Source organism: Chaetodon trifascialis, chromosome 7, assembly GCF_039877785.1.
Source record: "Chaetodon trifascialis isolate fChaTrf1 chromosome 7, fChaTrf1.hap1, whole genome shotgun sequence".
In the NCBI taxonomy this organism is placed as follows: Eukaryota; Metazoa; Chordata; class Actinopteri; order Chaetodontiformes; family Chaetodontidae; genus Chaetodon; species Chaetodon trifascialis.
Genome location: NC_092062.1, coordinates 20,227,257 through 20,243,717, shown reverse-complemented (window position 1 = coordinate 20,243,717; position 16,461 = coordinate 20,227,257). Strand labels below are relative to the sequence as shown.

The following is a 16,461-nucleotide window of genomic DNA, read 5'->3' as shown; positions in this document are numbered from 1 at the left end:
ACGCACACACATATATATACAGTACTGTACACACACATCTCCAGCTGGACTGCTGATCTCACCTACTCGGCCAGTTGAATATTCATCTTCATCACCATGCACTGAGGGCCTCGGAGGCTCAGCGATGCAGTGGTGTCAATGAGCACCAGAATCTGTTTCGTGTCAATTTCTTCTTCTTCTTCTTCTTCTTTTTTTAACTGGTAGAACAACATTAATGTAACGGCTGAACTCTCAGAGTGACCTCAACAATGTGCATAAAGCACTTCAGTGAGCGTCCACAATAAGGTCAGGAGCAATCGCTGGTTAAGGCGCCATCTTTTAACGTGTGAGCAACTTAAATAGAAACTTCTTGATTTATGTCATTTTAGAGCATGATATCAACATACTGTAAATATGAATGCAGTCCTTCATTGACAAAAAAAATGCAGTTGGAATGTTTGTTTTTGGCACCCTCTGGAGTTTGCCTTATTTTCTTTATAATTACATAACTTCATTTATTTATCATGGACAAACAAGCTGAGGGAACATGCAGAAAGTGCTGATGCGGGGATTTGACTCTCACATTCTTGCCTGTAGAAAATAAATATTTTATTAAAGGAACAAAGACAAAGATGAATACATTGAAAGTCTGCAAACATGAACCTAGACTCCTTAAAAATCAAGTAATTTTAACACATTAATGCAACTATTCTGTAATCTAATTTCATCAAAAAGGTCAAACAAAAGTAGAGACAGTCAAGAATATGCTCACATCTTTTCAAATCTATCTAAAGCCCACATGTACACTGAAAAACGCATTTGCTGCTGTAATCATTCCTCCTTTCCATCCTGGCCCTGAAGAGATCCCTTCATGTCTGTGGTGGAAGAGATGGGGAACAAAACAAAAGCAAAAATGACTTCTAAAGTTCAGCTGAAGCGAATATGAGGCTCGAACAGCCTGACTTAGTCTGAAAAGTACATTTTCCAAAGTTAGACTTTTTGTAGAAAATTCCCCCCTTTGGATCTCCAGAGTGTTCCCTTGTTGAGTGGCGGCAGTAACAAACAGAGAGGGAATCCTGTGCTGAAAAGACTTTGAAGGATATCCGCTTGTTCTGTTTGACTGTCGAAGATTCATACTCAGCTGAAGTGCAGGGAAAGTCAGTTTCCACTGGGCGGTGATTGCAGATTTTGTGCCCCGTCTTGTACACATGCTGCTGCCCATAAGTCAGACTCCCTCTGTGAGTTGCATGTTATATATTCAGGTAAAGGTAAAATATGCATTAAACATCTGCTCTTACCTCTCACTCCACTATCTCCACGAGCAGACGGTCTCTCAGCAGCACGGGCTGCTTGGTTAACCTCTGCTCTGCACCTCTTTCCTTCCTCTGACCTTCTATAAAAGTGAGTTCGCCAAACTTAACTACAACGGAGCTCAGAGAGGGCCTTTCAGCACAGCAAAGCATCTCTGCCTGCACAATGGCCGGCACAGAAATAAGGAATGGGACGGCCACGAGGACCCAGTCAGGTCATTTGAGCGATACAGTATTTAATAACTTATCTCCAGCTTAGCTCTGTTAGGCTCCATGGCTTAAATGGAGCAGAAAATTGAGAGAGTGCAAAAAACAGAAGACTGTCTTACAAACTCAATTACTCCCTGGAGGCAGTCCAGCAGATATATATCAAGTATCTTCCCCTTTTTTTTTTTCCTCTCACAAATATCCGTGTAAAGTCTGGTCTCGTCTTTGGTGATTAATGTAGAAAAGAGAATCGACTTCGAGCTTCAGCATACGCGATTGAACCTTTTCATGAAAGCCAGTTTGAATTATACCTCAGGTTTTTTCAACATCTGCATGCAACAGACACCAAAGTGGAAGCAGACTGAAAAAGAAGATGGGACAAAGATTCAGTTACAGTTGACAAAATTTAATTCAAATAAGTTAACATGATATTAAACAAAACAAAACTGAATATAGTGTTTATGTTGGAATAAATCAAAACATGTGGTCAAACTCGTCCGCGATACGAATTAAATACATAAAATCGACAGCTGCAACAAAACACGCAAGCGTTTTTCTTCACGATGTAAAAAAAAAAGTGAATATTGAGTTCAAAGAAAACAAGTGCAAATGACTCACAGTGTCTCTGACGGTACGAAAGATAGCGTTCATCTTTCACATGATATAGTGCAGAAGTGCAGCTCTTACAAATAGTTCTCTTTATATATACAATTAGAGCAGAGAATTGTCTCGAGTAAATAAGTTATCCTTCTTTTCTGAGCACTTGAGGGTTTTTATCGTGGATTGAATGGGAGCGCGTCTTCACGTTAGCTCGTCTCATTAATATTTTGAACTCGCGTAAAAAAAGCTCGAGCTTCCTCTTTCGTATTTCTCACGCAGGAAAGCTGATGTCCAAATCACGCACGATTCTGAAGGCTGTATTTTTGGACCATTTAATGGAATGGGAATAATATACATTCAAATAAATAAATTACCTTAAAAACATCATAAATATTGCAAGAGCTCCCTTTTGATGAATGTTAATTAATGTGGAAAGTTTCGAATCTGACCAGAATCTCCTGCTCCCTCCCTTCACTCTTTAAGTTTCCACCTCAGACTCTGAGTTATCCAGATTAGACACAGTGGAGCTGTACCATTCAGCGCTCTCCTCTTCCTCCTGCACTCTGGATGCGCCGCCGCCGCCTCCCGCGTCTCCTCGGCCGCCGCCTCTCCTCTCGTTCAGCATTTCCATGGCTACTTGGTGGTAAGGGTGTTTGCGTTTGGTGTGCCGGCGTAGCGTGTTGCGCTCGGCAAAGCGCGTGTGGCAGAGCTGGCACTGGTAGGGTTTCTCTCCGGTGTGGACCCGTTGGTGGCGCTGGAGCTCACCGGCCTCCCTGAAGCGTTTGGCGCAGATGGGGCACACGAAGTTCCTCTGGCCTGTGTGGATGTGCTTGTGTCTCTGTTGAGGAAAACAGTGAAGATATTTTCAAAAGATCTCTGAAAACATATTCATCAGTGTAGCTTCAATCAATATTTTGGTTGAAAAACTCTCTGGACCAGGTGCTCTCAGTTCATTTTTCTTTCCAAATATGGTGAACCCAAAGGATACCTGCCACCTGACCACGCCCACCTTACCTGCTGGGTAAGGGGGTGGAGACTATAAACTGTTTGCTCACCCTGCCATTCATCCTTTGCACTCCCTGCCAGCACTCCAGTATATCCACATATCCTGACGTGTGTGCGTCTTCAACGTTAACGTGAGTGGTTAATTCATTGTTTTGATTGTTTATTTGTATGCCTTTTGTTACAATTACAACGGATCACATGCCGCTCGTAGCTTCAAACCCACAAAGATACCCGACTAACACAGTTCACCTCAGCTCTGCGGGGCTTAGTGTCCTCTTTTAGCTCCACAACTCGACTGTTTTGGTTCACTCTCAGCGCTCTCGTAGCATCACGCTCAGCCACAGCTGAAACAAAAGCCTGACAAACCCAAAGTTACCCGACAGTTAGCAGCTAGCTGGTGAACACAGCGGAGAGTTTAGCAGCTACAGAGTCACATATTTCCCTCAGAAGTTGGTGAAATCAATGCCAGGACAAGAGCGAGAGAGGATGTTGAACTTCAGCAGGTGGCCACAAACATGACTCCAGATGAATGCTAACGTTGCTCCACATGTGTAAATAAGCAGCTACATCAACTAAAGGTGATAAATGTCAGGATTGTGTTCACAGCTGCACTAATCATTTTAAACATCTGTTCAGGTGACTTGTGTTATTACTCAATATTTCTCTGAAATGATCAAGTTATAATTAGCCTGCACCTACCTGCAGATGGCTGGAGCGTTTGAAGGCTTTGCCGCACTGCTGGCAAACGTGAGGCTTCTTCTGCGAGTGGGTGATGGCGTGGCGCTCAAGGTCGGAGAGGTAAAAGAAAACCCGTGGGCACAGCTGGCAGTACAGCACCCGGCGAGGGCCCATGGCGTTGGGCGACGTCACTGGAGAGAGAGGATCCAGCGGGTCGAGGGGCTCGAGTTTACCAGAGGAGAGAGCGGGAGGGGAGGGAGGAGCAGCAGCGTTGGAGAAGTAAAGATGGTCATCCAGAGGTAAATGTTGTGAGTGCAGGTCAGATGCGTCAAATCGAGGCTCTGAGGCTGGCGAGTGGGCCTCTGAGCTGGGCTGACCTAAGAGGTCATAGGTCAAACCAGCAGACTGTGGGTGCGGAGAGGATGCTGTAAAAGCTGATGGCTTGCTGTTTTCAGTTGAGACTTCCTCAGCAGATATGGCTTCACTTCCAGAGTTTGAATCAGAAGAGCTGATTTGAGATTGAAGGAGGGGAGTCGTGCTGCGGTGGTCGTTCTGAAGAGCGGGAGAGGACGAGCGCGCCGCCCGAACAGGGGTCGCGTTACTCACCGCTGACAGGATGACGGGAGGGTTATTGGGGCTCAGCCGGATGACGGGGTGAGACTGCGTGGTCAGAGGTGATCCCAGGGTGCTGACCTGACCAGAGGGCAGGGGGAGGGAGACCGGGGCTGAGGCGCCCGTGATCTGGGACAACTGACCAGTGGTGGGGTCGAGGACAGCGATAGGGGTGGAGGTAGAGGCAGAGTCGCCGGAGGAGGAGGGCACAGGTGAAAGGAGAAGGAACATGGGGGTGGAAGCACCAGGTGAGGTCTGAGCGACTGAGAGGGGAAGCGTGAGACCTATCGGGGCCGGGGAGAGCTGAGAAGAGGAAGAGGAGGATGACAGGAGCAGGATGGGAGCGTTAGTGGAAGGGTTTGTGAGGATCTGAATGGGGTGGGTGGGGACTGATATCCCAGAGGAGGGGGACAGAGCAGCATTAGCCTGGACAGATTTAACGCTTTGCTCTGCGGCCTTAGAGGGATCTGACTTTGAGATCAAACTCATGAAGACTTCTGGACTCTTCGTTTGATCAACACCTCGTGATGGGGAGTCAGCAGAGGGGGCTGGTGGGGGGTACGGATCACCAGAAGGTGCATTTAGTGCATTATCTAAACTTTGGCTAAGGCTGGGCTCTGCTGAAGAGGCCAATCGTGGTGAGGCCCCTCCTTCTACCTCTGCTGAGTTCGCCTGATCGGACTGAGGATCCTCTGGCCTGGAAGCATCGACCTGCGGCACTTTGAGCCCGTCTGGACTGAGAGTATACGGGATTCCCTGGTCGTCTATGAGGAGGAGGTTTTCAGCGTCACCGTCAATCGAGGAGAGGGAGGTGAAGACAGAGGAAGAAAAAAAAGAGGGAGACAGGAGAGAGTCTTCAAGCACGTCTGTGGCGGCCATACGCAGCACAGAGTCCCCTTCGTTGCCCTCGTCGTCCTCTTCCACGACGTCTCTGTCTCCTTCTCCCTCGTATTCATCCACCTCCATGATCAGCGAGCTCTCGCAGCCAGAATCATCCAGAAAGCGCGCGCACCTCCTCTCTCGACTCTCTCTTCTCTTGGGCAGACTCAGGTCCAGAGGTTCGGTCTGTTCCTCTGTGTCCACCACATCAAACGTCTCACAAGAGTTCAAGTCCATTTCCTGCACAGCTAGGGGAACATTTTCCTCTATTTCTCTCTCTGTGGTTTCCTCTTTAACGCCCTGCTTGCTCAGTGTTTTCATTGTATTAGCGCTAGAGATTAAAGGAGTTTCTGAGCCGTCAGGGTGGATTTTAGCACCCGAAACATGTCTCTCTTTACATATTTCTGCCTCTGTCTCATGGAATGACTCTGGTTTGGCGTCCTCTGGCTTTTGATACTTAACTTCCTTGATCTCTCTCTCATTCTTACCAGATGTTTGGGTTTTATTTCTGTGTTTTTCTGTGGACCCCGCTCCAGGTGAGACCAAAACAGGTCTTCTAAAATGTGAGCGAGCAAAGTCTTTGGTCAGGCTGATGGCAGAGTTTGGCCTCTTGCACCGCGGAGGAACAACAATTTTGAGTCTGATTGGTCGGCTGCGCAACACAGGCACTCCAGTCTTTACTGTAATTGGCTGTCTGAACCCACCAATCTTGCTTGTTTCCTGAGAGGCTGGCTTAGAAGTCCCGCCCACCTCTGGCTGTTTCCCATTGATTGACAGGGCAGCTCCCCTGATGGTCACCGCTGCTTTGACAGGGCAGCGCTGGAGGTTACCTGGTACAGTACTGGATGAGGTTTTTTCCTTTGGGTCCAAAAAAACCTCTGTCACTGGCCCTGATCCCTCTGCACACTGGCTGCCATTTTGGACATCCAGGCTGCCACTGGTCAGGACTGAAGCCAACTGAGAATCCATTTTGGGGCATACCCATTTATAGTTCTACAAAATAGGGATCAAATAGCAAATTAGAAAGTCAAAGTAGCAAAATCAGCATGAAAATGAAAACATCTCAAGGCAGTAAAGGAAGGGGGTGAAATACTGAGTGGGACGGTTGGAAGGACTCAGTGTCTCAGCTGAGATTATTGGGGTCAAGTTTAGTGCAAAAGCCAAAATTGATTGTTAGTGATATTACAAACAGTCTGTAGAGGAAGCAAGCTGCGCCCCCCCGACTCTTCAGCCCGACGTGATGGTCGACTCATTTGACCCCCCCCCCCCCCCCCCCCCCCTCCTCCCCCTCCTCTTCCACATCACACCGTCCTGGTAATTGTGTCGGTTACCTTGCGTGATCCTAAATTCTAGCTCAGCGTATTTCTTATCGAGGGGTCGACCGGAGCCGTCGATCATTGAGAGAAACGCGCCGGAGCACGGAAGGGTCCGAATGATGGGAGCGAAAACACATTTCCTCTCTCGCACTTCTATCAGCCACATGCACCATAAATAATGTAGCGTTTTATTTCACATCCTCCTCAGAGCAATATTCAGATTCCGTTTGCTTTGCAAACACGAGTGTGTTCTCAGAGACCGCGGTGCTCTGTCCGCGGAGGACGCCATTACGCACAGTCCTAGGTCCGAGATGCCAGCGTTATTCTGGTGCGTGTGCGCCCTGACAGCTCTCGGACCTGGGACAACGCCATCACGAACGCGTCGCTCGCAGTACAGAAACGTGTATATTTACAGACAGTCGCGGTGTGGAGCGGATCCTTCCCTTTTTGCACCGGAGCTTCCTCGGACCTACAGCCAGCCATTTTAGAGCCGAGGGTCCGAGACACCGAGAGCGCAACCCGGCAGCTTTAGCACAAACTTTCCCGGCGCGCTGTCATTTCCTGCAGCCCTGCTGTCAGAGCCGGCGCAGGACGCACCGGACACCCTTTCGATACATTTAAAACTGTATTTTAAACTATACTCCACCCATACACTCGCTGCATAGGGACTGGCTTACCCGTGCTGAGGATATTTCCGGAGGACCAAATATGACTGTGCAGTGTAAAGGGTGATGCTGCGAATGCCGAGGGAGGGAGGGGTCAAGGGGAGTTGCTATGGTGTCGCAGCCTACCGGGTCCGACCAGTAGCCATGTTCAGCCTATGAGTACGGTTGAACCTGCAGCCTGCGAAGAAAGGCTCTGTGTGCGCCTGAGAGTCAGAGAGACGGGAGGCAGAGCAAGAGGGAGCCGGGGAGGATGGAGAGAAATGAACTTGAACTCACGCAGCAGCACTCTGCGCGTGTCGTAAAGAGGAAACCAGAGCCAAACCGTTTTGACATCACTTTATTCCAAATTAACACTTACAAGCCTCAAGACTTGATGCGTCACGCTCAACAGAGAGGAGAGAAAGATCACACAGTGAGATATCACAGAGTCAGTATGAGTTGGGTATCATCACAGGCAGAACTGATTTAGCATGTATTAATACATCATATGTACATCGCCATGAAGGCCTATGGATTGCATTTACAGTATGCACTGGCTCAAGTTGGAGGAGATCAAAGTCACGCTTGAAGGGTTTGCAGATTATAATTAGGCCTGCAGTTTGATAGGATGCAGGAGTGAGCGGCGAAGGCCATGAGCGCAGGATAGACAGCTCAGCCTGCTGATCCACAAGAGCTGTGAAAAATATTTCAGCGTCTAACAGACCATAATCGTAGCCTAGGCAGTTGAAGCAAAGCTGCAGAGTGGGGACGGGCTGCTCTGGGTGATTGCTGCTGGGTCGGGGTCCGACCTCGAGGTCGTCACTCCACATCACCGGACTCGCACACTTCGATCTCCGAGACCAGCCGGTGAGGGAAGAGCTTATACTGCAACCATGTGGGCTCTGAAAAGGAAAGAGAAGGTGCATGAATATTGCAGAAGTCTCCAAGTGTCAATCAACACCCTCCCTCCTCATGTTCCTCTCAGTGCCACGCTGAAACGGATAAGAAAAGGAGGGCCTGTGCGGGTGGGCCATGTTTACCGAGGTAGCAGGCTGGTGGCTGCAGCTTTCCGTCGAAGCAGGCCTGGGTTGCAGGGAAGCTGCACTGCTTGTGAGGATGCTTGCAGTAGAACGTCACATGTTCCCTGTGAGGAACCATGGCATCTGTAACGTCAAACGGCCAGCGCTTCACTCCACCAATCACCACACGGCTTCGCTCGGCAGGGATGAGACAGCGAGCTGTGAAAATGATCAACAAGGTATGAAGTGAGATAGAAGCATCAGATACAAAATGCTGTGTTGATTCTTGTATGTATCTGCGCACGTGTAAGTATCTAGGAGTGCGTATTATATATGTTCTGTTAATGTAAACTAGCATAGTTGCATTTTGCATGCACCGAATGTGCAGCCCCATAAGAATTTGAATGCTTTTTGGGCTTATATACATCTTAATTTAAACTCATCAAATGCACATATTTTGCCTTGGGTGTAGCTGTTTGAAACATCCCTCACCTCTGCAGGATGGAGGAGACGCACTCCAGCTGCCATTCGACAGGCAGGTGACCTTCTGGGGTCCATCCAGCAGGAAGTTCTTTTTACAGAGGTAGTGGATGTCAAAATCAACTTCATATTCAGTCTTCTGGACAGCCACCACATAGCCCTGCTCCACCTCTGGAGGAGGCTTGCAGTACACTTCTAAGAGAGTGAGAGGAGCGGATTATTCAGGAGATCCCCTAATCTTTAAAACATGGATGAGTGGAGTTACTCCAAAAAAAGGACAAAGACCGAGGGCTTTAAACTGAAACAATGCTTCTGTCCCTTTGTTCTTGTCTTATCTTTACTTTGTTTTCACAAAAGCCACGGGCACTCATAGTTTCTTTAGCCAGGCTGATGCAGGAAACATCCCATATGTTCCTGCGTGTGGAACAGGCCATGCTATCCCAGGTTTTGCCACAAGGTGGCAGAAAAGCACTTTCAAACAGAGCAGTAGATCCTGAAAGACTTCATGTGCAGAGGTTTTGTCCGTCTCCTTTGATTCACTCTTTTTTTTCCATCTTTGCACACACACACACACACACACACACACACACACACACACACACACACACACACACACACACACACACACAACTAATAAATGTACATCCCTGCAAAGTAAACACGCCAGTGCAGTGACTCACACAACCGACCACCGTTCCTTCCTCTCCTGCCAACCTTGAGAGATGCGGGAGGACGAAGCAACACACATGCATGCTCACACACAGACACACATGGCCAGTGAAAGATGGAGTCTACCGCTGCACACTTACTTTTACAGATGGGGTGAGGATACTGCCAGGTCTGATTATCCTGGCAGAAATTTTCGCTGCTCCCCACCATATCCGCCCTGCAGGAGAGAAGGGAGAGAGTGATGGAGACAGATGGCGGTGTGACATGTACAGTATTAACAGCTAAGGAGCTTCATCTAAATAAAAGTGATGAAAAGGGTGTAAATGATTCCTTTTTCCACTCTGTCTCCCTTTCATGGTGTCTAAATGTTGTGTGCACAGTTCTGGCTGACACATCCACTCAGGCTCCTCTTATCCTGTGGATGAGTCAGTGTGTAAAGGGGAGTCAATACAAGATTAGACTGTAATGACCTAGTTAGCTCAATGGAGAGATCGTCAGCTGGGAGATCAAAATGAATTCCCTGCCATTCATTGCTCATCATCCGTCGTTCCCCAACACCTCTCCTGTAATCAAGCCTTCCCTCCACTCCCTCCCTCTTCTTCACACTCCATCCCCGTCTTCTCACTTCCTCCATTTCTACCTTCGCATCATTTCAGGTTTTCATAGCCTCTGCCTACGCACTCACAACCTTTACCTCCCATCTCCCCCCAACTCTCTCACCCAGACAGGCAGCTGTAGCGGATGGAAGTTCCCACTGTGGCGTCTCCCTGGATGCTGAAGGTGTTGATGACTTCCTCGGGCAGAGGGCAGGTTTGGGCAGCTGCAGGTTCGGGTGACTGAGCCTCTGAAGGTCAGAGGAGAACAGAAGATTAAAGACTTTATTGTCAGATTGTTTTATTTCAGTAAAAGTAGCAAAACTACACTGCAGAAATACTCCATCGCCTGTAAAAGTCCTGCATTGAAAGCAAAAATATGCCACCAGGAGAACAGTCCGACCAGCCTTCAGTTACTTTTATGCTTTTCATTTCCTCTGCAGAAAAGTGGCATCTCCTAATAGCAGTGGAAAAAAATATTGTGCTTTTTACTCCACATTCGTATTCATTTCTTTGCACACTCAAATTGCACATACAAAAACTATGATTTTTGAAATATTATGCATGTTATAGATTATTACCCAACAGTACAAAGTGATTGAAATGAGCTCCTTCTTTACCACCTGGTGCACTAAAATGCTGTTTACTCACTATTGCACTTGTAGTAATTATTAATATATATACACCAAAAAAACAAAACAAAAACACTATCTAATAATATAACACTGTCAAGGGTCATCATCTCCAAAATGAATGCTTTTATTTTTGGTTCCTTAAGTACATTCTGTGGTTAATACTTCTGCTATACATTGCAGTACCATTACTTTACTAAGTAAAGGATCTGAATGTTTCCTCCACCAGTGTCCTGTGGTGACAGTGAGCTCCTCAGAGAGACATGCAGCATCACTCAGGGTGCATCTAATGCAAACTGTAGTTCAAAGAAGTAAACACAACCCAATATACCCCCAAAGTTACCCACACAAACACAGAAAATACATTAGAATCAGTGTATAATTGATAGATGTGGACTTGATTTCATGGCTGTTAGCAAGTAAAGAAGGAGGAATTAAAGAAACAGTAGATAGGGAAGAAAAACGATGGATAGAGGAAGGGAGGTCCATCCCACTACCTCATTTGACTTGTATTAACCAAGGTTTCTATTTAGTTTGTGACCCACAGAGGCGTTTCACCCAATGTCTTGTTCTATTTAAGTTGAAACAACTCTTCTTAGGTAATATTTCAAAGTTCGACGAGCAGGTGAAACACCGCCCCACACCTCTCCGATCTCACAGCTATATCTGTGATTGTATAACACCTGGCACTGTTCATTCCTGGATGTTTGAGGGCCTCACGCTTGTGGAAATATAAATATCAAGAGTGGTGCTTAGAGAGAGGCTGGAGCGACCCGGGCTCCATCAAGCGCAGGGTTTTGGAGCTGAACGCTGCTTTGAGAGGCAGAGACAGCTCTTGCCTGAGGGCTGTCTTAGGTATCTGAAACTGAGAAACGTTAATATAAGAATGTAAAGGGACCTATGGGAGAGGGAGAGTTACGAGTCTGTTTGGCTGCGGATGAGAGCCCGAAGCCGAGTTCTGTTTTCACATATCGCCCCTTCTTCTGCCTCTTACTGCTGCCACCCACACAGGCTGCAGCACCAAACTGCAGGTATATCAAATTCATCTTTTAAAAAATGATAACACAGTGATTTTGAATGAGCCACAACGTTAAACACCCGGCAATCTGACAGACCAAAGATGCAAAGGTTGTGTTTTTTGTCTCTTTACTCTTTTTTTTTGTCTTCCACAAACATGCACACAGATGCATGCACACACCACAAACCAAACAGCCTAGAGCTGCATGCTTGTCCTTGGCTCCCATTGTACAGAGAGACCTTATCATAGGCCTCAGATGGAACAGGATGAGAGGAGAAAGAGATGAGAGGAAAAGAGGATGAGAGAAGAGAGCAGAGGAGAGGAGAACAGGGAACAGAAAGGCCTGGAGCAGCATGAGCAAGAGAGCTCTCTGACTCTCCTGACTGTGATCTGTCGCCCACACACACACACGCACACACGCACGCACGCACACACATACACATAAAAACTCTGTAACACATGTGCAATCTGCCCCCCCACACACACATACACATCTAATGTATACAGAAAAATCTACCTCTCTCCTATAAACACACATTCACACTCGCTCACACTCTCACTGCAGCTCTGTACCACTTTGACAGTGATCTGCCGCCCACTGCCTCTCAACAGGCTTGAAGAAGCTCACACTCATGCACACACATGCAAAGGACACACAATACTAACGCTCTCACACGCTCAAAACCCACCTACCTTCTGCCCGTCTGTCAGCAGGAGGATACTCTACAAGAGAGCTGATAATCGTATCCTTGTTTCACCTCTTAGAAAAGATACAAGGTCTGGAGGGTGAGACAGGGACCCAGCTGGGTTGAGGATTCCTAAGGAAGCATGCTGACTGCAGCTCCAGATGTGTGATTAATGCAGCAGGAAGCGGACCTCTAAAGCTGAAAAATGTATTGCTTTTATCAGAGCTGTCAGGTTGACACAAGCATTAAGGGAAGACTGTATTTCAGGGTGCCGTATGATGATGATATGTGTCGAGATACTAAGAAGTATTGATGGCTTTGCTTCATGTGCTGCTGTGCAGCCTTACGGCACAGTGGTAGAGGTAATAAACCTGCACAGCAGTCGAACATATCTTGCATTTTGTGAGCCACCTATTTAGATTCATCATTTTCTGTGCTTTTTTTAGACCGACAGAAAGCACAAATGTTTAACCACATGATTATCTTGGGGCAGAGCGGCACTTGGGTTGTAAATGGACTTCTAATTGCTGGAAAGTCCTTCATGTTTTTTTTTAAGGACTTAAAAAGGACTTTTTTTAAGGACTGACTCATGCCTTTGTTGAAATGTGTTTACAGCTCTGCTCTGGTCTCTTTGGCCAACATAAAATAGGTGTATCTCTAAAGCAAACCCAGTCACATGTCAGTTAGGTCAATAAAGTAATTCCAGAAGAGCATAACACAAGGTTAGACACAACATGAGTGAAGCTTGTAATGAATTTATAATCCTTTCTACAAGAATAATTGTAGGTTGTAATTTGGGTTTTCAAATATTGTATTGCTTAATGCAGAATTAGTAGATTATATTTACTATGGCTTGCTTCATCCACCCTCGATTAACAACACTGAATAACAAAAAAGAAGAATCCTACAGTCTAAGTTTGTCTATGAGTAGACGCCACAAAAACATGAATAAATATAATGTCATTTATAGAGCAACAGAAAGTACAGGTGTCTGTGCTGTGACGCTCATATAAACACGCATTCATATGATCTTCATGTACACACACGTGTTCGGCTCTCCTCTCCTCTTTAAACTCATCAGCAGCTCAACAGTGAAATCTTCAGACAGCCAACATGAACAACTAAAGCTCTGGTTGCTATGGTGATGAGGAGAATAGGTCCCAGTTGTGCAATGTCTCAGTCGACACAATCACAGAGGGGTTTCACTCCTGAAGCTCCCTCCCTCTCTGTCTGTCTCTCTGTCTGTCTCTGTCTGTCTGTCTGTCTTGCATAAACACAAAAACACAGTGAAAGCCATGTTGAATCCAGGGCCGCATCACGGGCCGGGTCACATGACCTGTGCACATGCAGCGAGCCTGCTGCGTCTCTAACCCACCTGTGCAGGTGGGCTCATCCCCGCTCCACTGCCGGTCACCTTGACAACGGCGAATAGTGACATCCAAGCCGCTGGGCAACGTGAATCCCGGCTTGCAGCGCACTTCGAGCAGGGCAGAGAAGGAGTGAGTGGGAGAGAGGAGGCGAGCCGCGGAGTTTTCACTGGCGGGTAGAGGCCAAGGACAAGTTCGACCTGAGGAGGAAAGAGACGATCCAGACGGAGGAGAGCGAGAGACGGTGAACAAAACAGCTCTCAGAATGTGCTGGACTGTTCTTCGTATAAGACAAATTAAACTGTTAGCACTAATGAGGTTGTATAACGAGACTGGATCCATCGACAGTGCCCCCCCCCCCTTTTTTTACAATGCATAGGTCACATAGGTCACAATTTGAGCCCAGATTTTGTGCATGAGCAAGGCTTTCATTTTATTTTCCAGGAAAAACACACACGCACGCACACATACACAGATGTATGTTGGCACAGCTGGGTACACACACACACACAAACACTTTTAATGGCTGAGCCCACAATGGTGTTCACAGTGGCAAGTGGGGGCACACATGCATACAAATAGTTACCTGGAGCCACGCAGCTGAGACCACACTGGCCGTCACACAGACACTGGCGTTTATTGGCACAGTCTCTGTCAGCTTTGCAGGGCCGAGGACACGTCCTCCTCCTCTCTTCTCCCAGAAGTCTCTTCGGACACAACTCTGTTGTGATAGCACACACACACACACACTATCACACCATCACAGTAACTGTCCCTTTGTTTGCCTCCACTCCGTTTGTGGCCGCTTGTAAAAAACATGCAAATGCTAAGGGCCGTAATTGAGATTTTGAGCGCCAATTCTGCTTTGTTTACTGTTTGAAGTAAAGTAAATTCAGTGTGGGTGGCCAGGCAAACATTTGCCACCCAGGTTGCCAGATGAGTAAGTATTTAGATGGCAGGCTTTATTACTCTTTGCCATTCAGCTATCAATCATGTTTTTTTGCTTTTTTTTTTTTTTTGATAGAAAAGTCAGTGTCCTCTTCTGAGTTTTTTGTATGTTTTTGCAGTGGAATGAAAGGGTAATTCATATTTGAACAGGATCAGTCTAGTATCTTTAACACCTCCCCATTTCCCTCACTTCTCCATATCACATCATCCTCCACTTCTATTAAATTGCACGCCAACGACACACCCTCAATGTCCAGAACAATGTCCAGAACATTTGGGGGGGGAGGAAAAGGGGGCGTCAGACATGGTTCCCCATTTTTCATTTCTCAGAATGAAAACATGTGTGCTACTGTAATCTGCCCACAGCACATGTGACCACACATGTGCAGCACGCATGCACTCATGACCATCTCAGAACAGCGTGGAGACATGATGTTCAGTACACACGCAGAGCACCTATGACACTGGAAATCAAAACAAACACAGCATATCATGAAGTGCAGACCAGAATTATGGAAGACCCAGAGTCATCTATGAATGTTGGAAATGCCAAAGATGATCCAAAACGGATATTTACATTCACCAAAATATATAAACCGTACACTATAACTATGTACAACACATGTACTGTATGACACCAGCAATCCAGACTAGTCATTTTGTAAAATTCAGCATAAACAGCACTGATTCATGGTCTTTTTCAATCAGTGCACTATGAACACCAACCATCCAAAATGCACACAAACGTCGCACAGTCACCGCCTTCATTAGTCCTTTGCATTTTAAAGTCCTGATGGTAATGAGTGCAGCTGTTGCCAGTCACAAGCTCTGGTGATTATCTTTATGCTGAAATACAATCTACAGAGCAACAAAGCATGCAGGGGAAAGTCCAGCTGTTCACTAACTGCACTGCTTAGGACACTCAATAAACAGCCATCCCTCATTTATTCCCAGCATTTAGTGAGCTGTGTTCGTTGTGCATGCAGGGTCCTGCGACATCCATCAGGTGTGAGTGATGAATGGAGTCAGGGGGCTTACCTGAAGCCTGCAGGGACACTGTTCCAGTCAGAGCCCACAGGGACAGCAGCAGCAGTGCACAGTCCATCCTTGAAGCCAGGCCTCAAACGATATGAGGGAGGGACGCACAGACACAGCATTTTTGAGGAAGGGGGAACAAAGGGTGGGAGCAGGGGGGGGCGGAAGGGAGGTGGGAGAGAGAGGTGGGGGCACAGCCTAGGAGCACACATCTGGTTCGCGTTGAGGAGGAGAGATTTGGGGAAAATTCCACTGTGAAGGACCTTTCACCCATTTCTGTTGAGACAGCAAAAAAAAGGGATGACATATAGCTGTCCCCCCACGCACAATAAACAAACAGGAGTAAACAAACAGGAAATGCAAACAACAGGAGGAAATAGACTTTAACTGATGTCACAAGTCCTCCTCCTATACATACAATTATGCCACCTACTCTGACTTATATCTTCCCCACTATTGTTTACTGATAGGCCGGTAGACATGCTTTTATTTTGCAATCATGGCCTCTTCACTAAACATTCTACCTCAGCAGCGTTGGAGAATTAATCCTATTTGTGAGTATTTTATCCCAATGTAGTGCATTTAATAAATGTCCAAGTGGATCAGCGTTGCCTCTGTTGGGCAAGAATGCATATCTGGACTGCTTTGTCGATTGAAGGAATGTACACAATGTGACCAAATGGGGAGGATGTCAAAACAATCAGTCTTGAGACATTTCCCTGCATATTCTAGTCTGGTTATCTGGCTTAAGTAAATACATGAAGGGGTCATCCTCCTGAAATTT

At 46.7% G+C, this 16,461-nt stretch overlaps 2 protein-coding genes across 2 annotated transcripts; both read right to left on the bottom strand.

Moving 5' to 3' along the window:
- Window positions 1-1,883: 1,883 nt before the first annotated feature.
- On the bottom strand, window positions 1,884-7,373 carry LOC139334497 (uncharacterized). The gene is made up of 3 exons (XM_070967411.1): window positions 7,264-7,373; window positions 3,801-6,263; window positions 1,884-2,934 (listed from the first exon to the last, which is right to left on the bottom strand). The coding sequence occupies exons 2-3, from the start codon at window positions 6,237-6,239 to the stop codon at window positions 2,575-2,577; spliced, it is 2,799 nt and encodes a 932-aa protein (XP_070823512.1). The 5' UTR covers window positions 6,240-6,263; window positions 7,264-7,373; the 3' UTR covers window positions 1,884-2,574.
- A 199-nt stretch (window positions 7,374-7,572) lies between these two features.
- On the bottom strand, window positions 7,573-15,773 carry ntd5 (ntl-dependent gene 5). Its single transcript, XM_070966499.1, has 8 exons — window positions 15,681-15,773; window positions 14,281-14,415; window positions 13,703-13,894; window positions 10,119-10,242; window positions 9,539-9,615; window positions 8,742-8,924; window positions 8,271-8,468; window positions 7,573-8,132 (listed from the first exon to the last, which is right to left on the bottom strand). Exons 1-8 carry the CDS (start codon window positions 15,745-15,747, stop codon window positions 8,050-8,052), a joined length of 1,059 nt encoding a protein of 352 aa, XP_070822600.1. The 5' UTR covers window positions 15,748-15,773; the 3' UTR covers window positions 7,573-8,049.
- Between the last annotated feature and the right edge of the window lie 688 nt (window positions 15,774-16,461).

Bases quoted from the DNA above. Each gene is read 5' to 3' on its own strand.
- ntd5 (XM_070966499.1), bottom strand. From the start codon at position 15,747: ATGGACTGTGCACTGCTGCTGCTGTCCCTGTGGGCTCTGACTGGAACA. The intron at 9,616-10,118 runs GTGAGAGAGTTG...TCTCTCCTGCAG, and splicing joins CGCTACAGCTGCCTGTCTGG to GGCGGATATGGTGGGGAGCA. The intron at 8,133-8,270 runs GTAAACATGGCC...TTTCCTTTTCAG, and splicing joins GCCACCAGCCTGCTACCTCG to AGCCCACATGGTTGCAGTAT.
- LOC139334497 (XM_070967411.1), bottom strand. From the start codon at position 6,239: ATGGATTCTCAGTTGGCTTCAGTCCTGACCAGTGGCAGCCTGGATGTC. The intron at 2,935-3,800 runs GTAGGTGCAGGC...TTTCCTCAACAG, and splicing joins AACGCTCCAGCCATCTGCAG to AGACACAAGCACATCCACAC.